The sequence below is a fragment of the Protomyctophum parallelum genome (genome assembly GCF_964188405.1).
Source record: "Protomyctophum parallelum genome assembly, chromosome: 7".
In the NCBI taxonomy this organism is placed as follows: domain Eukaryota; kingdom Metazoa; phylum Chordata; class Actinopteri; order Myctophiformes; family Myctophidae; genus Protomyctophum; species Protomyctophum parallelum.
In genome coordinates this window covers 3,800,789-3,806,788 of record NC_139705.1, presented here as the reverse complement: position 1 = coordinate 3,806,788, position 6,000 = coordinate 3,800,789, and the positions used below count along the sequence as shown (strand labels likewise).

The 6,000-nt window shown below is 39.4% G+C and overlaps 1 protein-coding gene across 1 annotated transcript in view; it reads right to left on the bottom strand.

Annotated features, from left to right (window-relative positions):
* Positions 1-1,380: 1,380 nt before the first annotated feature.
* LOC310861386 (tensin-2-like) overlaps positions 1,381-6,000 on the bottom strand; it is a 104,272-nt gene continuing 99,652 nt past the window's right edge. The window contains exon 22 of the mRNA XM_083768806.1: positions 1,381-5,246. Within this exon, the coding sequence (XP_083624932.1) occupies positions 5,108-5,246 (139 nt within the window). The 3' untranslated portion in view covers positions 1,381-5,107. The remainder of the gene's footprint in view (positions 5,247-6,000) is intronic.

Sequence of the window (6,000 nt, the reverse complement as noted above, 5' to 3'; positions counted from 1 at the left end):
AAAAATCGAAGAACGACTGACATATAGAAACATTGCCTTTTCGGAAAACTGTCAGGATGTAGAAGACAGTGTTAGAATCTGATCTCAGGTCAGAATGGGTTGCTGTCCCCCTTGGAGACAGCCATGGTTCGTTGACCCAGTGCTGTAATCGGAGCTTGGCTTGAATATGAGTACATTTAAATGTATACCGGTACATGTCTTCAGCCTATTGGAGAAGGGGACGTTAATTCGCCTAGTCTGTTATGGGTCTACTCTGTACTGTACCTGTATTTCTGCGCACTCCCCTCTCTGGCCAATCCAACATCTGCTTCATAATATCATTGGTCAACAAGAACATGTCGTATGGCTTTCGCCCACTCAGTTTGAGCTGTGATTATTCTTGGAAAACCCTCCGAATGGCATGGCGGTTTGTTGTAATAGAGCGTCGCAGTCCCTCCCCCTTTCAGAACAACGAGTGGCCCAGCAAATGAATCAATGCATTTTCCCCCCATAGGCATTTCTTAACGTATTTATTTAAAGACCTTTTAAGCGTCGTACGAAGCCAACTCTTGTCGTGACAAATCATGACAACACACACAATATTTTGGACCAAACGAATAATTACAAAGAAGAAAAACAACAACAAAAAGTGTTGTAGGTTACCTGCCGTTCTTTTCTACTTTCTAATTCTTTGTTTGGCCCGACACATTGTGTGTGTTGTCATGATTTGTCACGACAAGAGTTGGCTTCGTACGACGCTTAAAAGGTCTTTAAATAAATACGTTAAGAAATGCCTATGGGGGGAAATGCATTGATTCATTTCCTGGGCCACTCGTTGTTCTGAAAGAGGGACTGCGACGCTCTATTTCAGTTGATTTTTATTTTTAAAGGGACATGCTTTGTATGTTTACACTTTTGTGAATGAATCAATCATGGTTTTACTTTTATCAAATGATTATTTTTTTGTAGAAATGTAATATTTTCCTGCTTGTTTCTAAAAGTAAAAACAATAAAATGTAATTAAAGGGATTTGTGAACTAGTTAATAAAATATTAATACAAAAATCGATATCAGTTTGTACATTTGTGATCATTGGTAGAAGTATATTTTTATATTATTATTTAAGTATCAATACCACAATGTAGAAATACTCAAGTTACAAGTAAAAGCCTATAGCCTCTGAGATGTAGTGGAGTATTTCAAATTGGATATACGTAAAGTAAAATACCGTAATACCTCAAAATTGTACTTGAGTAAAAGTACTTGAAATTGGAAATACTCTTAAAGACCTCGAAATTAGAAATACTCAGTAAATGTATGTACTTTCCACCACTCTTATTTTCTCTCATGTCTCATCTTAATTACTGATTTGGTTGAAATAACTGATCATGAAGCAAAACACACAATTGGTACCACATTTCAGTTTAATTATATTCTTCATTTTGTGCATACAAAAGAGCATGTATCATAATTTCCTTTAAAAAAAAACAAAAAAACAATTGCTTCCTTTTTCCATAATACACTGTCCTATAGCTGCATGTGAGAAAATATATTACTACATAATGGAGATCAACATGAAAACCAGACCACAATATATATATTATCGCTGTAATACAAGTACTGCTTTCCTATGTCATGAAACGAGGCAACCCACACTAAATAATGCACAGTACAAATGCATGAAGCAAACAAATACAAAAATATGACTGGATAAGAAGAACAAAAAAGCTTATTAATCCAGGAGTGCTCTGTCTTTGGTTAAATACGTACACTGTAGGTCCTTTAGGCAGCCGTCTTTGGCTGCGTTTGGTCTTCAACATTAGGTTAGCTTGATATGAACATGTGTATACTATTCACACCGTTATGGCATCCGCAAGTCATTCTCGCTAGCCAGGTTATCTGTATACATTTATATCAATATAGCAGTCAGTCATTATACTGTAGTCAACATGATACCTCAAAGAGTCGATTAATTCTAAATGTATTGCAGATTATGTGACTGATTGATTTGAATAAACTAGAGCTGGGACTCGATTAAAAAAAAAATCTAATTAATCAGAGGCTTTGCGATTAATTAATCTAGATTAATCGCATTTTAATCGCATATCAATATTCAACCCGAGAACAGCGAGAAACCTTTTTTAAATGTTTTTTGGTATCCCAGTGAATCAATGAATAGTGACTACAGGATACCACTCATTTTCAACATTTTACTGTCATTAATATACCTGTTGTGGAAATAATAATAATAGTCACCCCATTATGTGTTGCCTAGAACTGGAGGTCTGAATTTCTTTTAGTAACAGTAACAAGTACATCTCAGTGACATCACAAAGCTGTACTTACTTCATATTGTTACTGTTTTTTGTCAGACCTCCAGTTCTAGGCAACACAAAATGGGGTGACTTTTTATTATTTCCAGTTTTCAGTACTATAGAAAAGTGAGAAACGTTCTGCGGTGAAAAAAAGGTGCGATTAATTTATCTGTAGTTAATCGCGATTAATTTTTCTGTAGTTAATTAATCTAAATTAATCGCAATTAGTCCCGGCCCTAGAATAAACACATTATTGCAGCAAAGACGTAGGACAGAATGTCAAGGTGGTGTGGCGTGTAGACTCTAGAACATCTCTGTCCTTCGCTCTCCGTCAGTTCTCCTTTCCAGGGTACATGCCATGAAAACTCTCTTGTTGAACGTAACACTACCCTATTATCAACAACCTTTTTTTAGTTCATCATACACGTTTACCTCTAACTTATCTGCACACGCTGCTGCTACCCTCCCCCCACACACACACACTCTGTAAAAAAACATACATTCATCATTACTTTCATTACTTAGACAGTTAATGTCTCTCACACCACCACAAGTCGTGTGCATTTATTTAGCTGTAAAAGTCGGATTGTCGAAGATGATAAGCGCGTCTGGCATATACTGTACAATAGGCACTGTGTTACGATGATTATGGATATACCATGGCAGGATTGTATTGTAAAAAAATTGCAATACAAACTTATGAAACAATAGTAATCATTTAGCTGTACAATACAATACAATACTTCTTGAATACCTGAACATCTATTGATATAGCAACTAAAATGACAAAGCCAGGGCTTTGGTCATTTCTTTCAGACGACATAACGTAAGGCATTTTTGGTAATAATACAAATATAAACACCTGTTATTTTTATAAAGGCAGTAATATCTGAAATGTATAACATGGGGGGGATTTTAATACTAACCCCCAAACAGTGCAAGGACAAGGTCCTGTATGCCCATGGAACATCCTGGACAGGGCATCCATTAATTAAGCATCTCTAGCTATAATATTGAACATTGCTTCTTGAAAAAAAAATCAATGAGAGAACTGTGTTATGAGATCTGTTAGGCAGGGTATTTACACAATCGTTTTTGTCATGATGTATAGGCCATGTTGGGTCAAAAGAGCAAATCATTGTACAGGTCTGAAAGTAACACTTCTGATACATGCTATGCTTGACTCTTAACCCATTTTGGCCTATAACGTCGACATTTAGATTAAATGTCTTCTAAATCCTGACAGTTTTCTGAAATACCTACTGTATGTTTCCATATCAGTGGTGCTCACTATTTCATGTCAAGGAACCCACATTTTTCATGTAAGACGCTGAACCCCATCTAAAAATATTTAGAAAATATTTAACCCCAGAAGCAAAGATTTGAGTTAAAAACGTTCGTTCTAAAAAATATATATATTCCACATTTTCACGATTAAAACATTTTAGCAGATCTACAAGCTTGTACAAGCTTGTAGATCTGCTATTTTTCAATAGCTAACCCATTCTGACCGGGCACCCATTTTGGTGTCAGCATCATGTTATGCTTTAGCTATTTAAAAATAGCAGATCTACAAGCTCATATCGCGCCACCGAGTGGCGCGATACGAGCTTGTAGGTCTGCTATTTTTGAAAAATTGAAGAGCGACTGACATTTTTAGAATCTGATCTCAGGTCAGAATGGGTTCATCAGACCAGTGTGTGTCCGGCGGAAACCTCGTATGAATCTGATCTCAGGTCAGAATGGGCTAAAGTAGAACAGAGTGCTTAAAACACCAAAAGGGGTTCCCGGCAGCAAAATGGGTTAACGGATGTATCCTGATCAATGCACTCTCACAGTAAGATTATAAAAGCGCCCTGGTACAGATCCAAACAACCCTAACTGCTCACGGAATAGGGAGATTTATTATGTAGAGTATGTAATGGACTAGCCCTCCAAGCAGAACCCAATGGTACTGAAGTTTCTGACATTTTTGACGACACAGACCATGGGGTCCTGTTCCAGCAGTATCCTGCCACCTGGTACGCGGACATAGTAAAACATAAACACCGTGTTTACGGCCTGTCTGCGCTCTTTGACGACTTTTTTTCGTGTGAGGGCTTCTGAATCTGTGAACTATAAGTACCTATACATGCCGCTGCGAATATCTCCTGTGGCGCGGAAGCCGTTAAGTATTTTTAACCTTTGTTTGACCGATTTGGTCGCTTTGATTCTTCTCTTCCTTCCTTGTTTATTGACACCTCATTGTACCGCCTATCTGGCTAGCTAGTGGCGCTATAGCTATGACAGAGCAGATCAGAGGCAGGGACGTAGCCGGCACAAGCCAACCGCACACCGGGAGGCGGTACAATAAACGGTAAACAAACAAGAAGAAATAAAGCGACCAAATCGGTCAAACAAAGATTAAAAATACTTAACGGCTTCCGCGCCACAGGAGATATTCGCAAGCGGTTTGTATAGGTACATATAGTTCACGATTTCAGAAGCCCTCAAAGGAAAACAGGCCGTCAAACGGCGCAGATACGATGTCAGTGAGCATATTTATGTCCGCGTTCCAAAATTCCCCATACGAAAATATAGTCATGAACAGGGACCCTACAAAAAAAGCGACATCAAAATTTCAGAAAAGCTTTATGGAGGGTTCCGAGAGGGGCTATAGTAATGGACATGATCTTGGACTATCCCCATCCCCACACACCCCCCACGAAGGTGACAGAAATCTAAGGAGATCCCTGTGCGGCCCCCTATCATCACAAGGCAACGGACCAAACCCACTCTCCGAAACCATAATCTCTCTCTCCCCCTCCGTCCGTTCACCGACGCTGTGACAGCATGACCTTGTTGATGAAGTTGACGATGGCCGAAGCGGGCTGCTCGGGGTCCAACTCGGCGAACAGGTGGCACACGTTCTCCGCCGTGCTGCCCGGCTTCTTGGCCACGAAGCCAAACACCCTGAGAGAGAGAGAGAGAGAGGAAACACATCAGGCACATGGAAACATAAGTGTCAGGGCGCAGCGATCAGAGGTATACCCAAAAGCAGTACGACCAAAAGGCAAGGAGATTCACGGTTCAGGATGTTTATTCATCACCCAACATTTGGGTGTTGTGCTAATTCACTTATTTCCATCGAAAGAAGTAGTAAAGTGTGCCGCTTGGGTTATTATTTACATTTTGAAGAGAGGATATATACATTTTTTTTTTAATGTTGAGCGATGGAAATAAGTGAATTAGCACAACACCCCATACATCCCATTCAATTCAATGCAATTCATTTAGGGCTTATGGTAGGGGAAATAGCCAATAAGGAGCTTTTGCACAAAATAACACCTGGACCTCTTTGGTGGGGACGTAACAACTACAAAGAAAGGTAAGAAAGCCTTTTAGTGTGGAATTCTCCTTTAAACTATAACTTCCCATAAAATGGGGCAGGTAAAGGACACGGTAAACACGCCGACGTGAAATGACGAGCTGACATTGAACCATTCTGACCTGAGATCAGATTCATGCGAGGTTTCCCACTGGACACACACACTGGTCTGATTAACCCATTCTGACCTGAGATCAGATTCTAAAAATGTCAGTCGTTCTTCGATTTAAAATAAATAAATAGCAGACCTACAAGCTCGTATCGCGCCACTCGGTGGCGCGCTACGAGCTTGTAGATCTGCTATTTTTCAATAGCTAAAGCATGACATGACGCTGACAC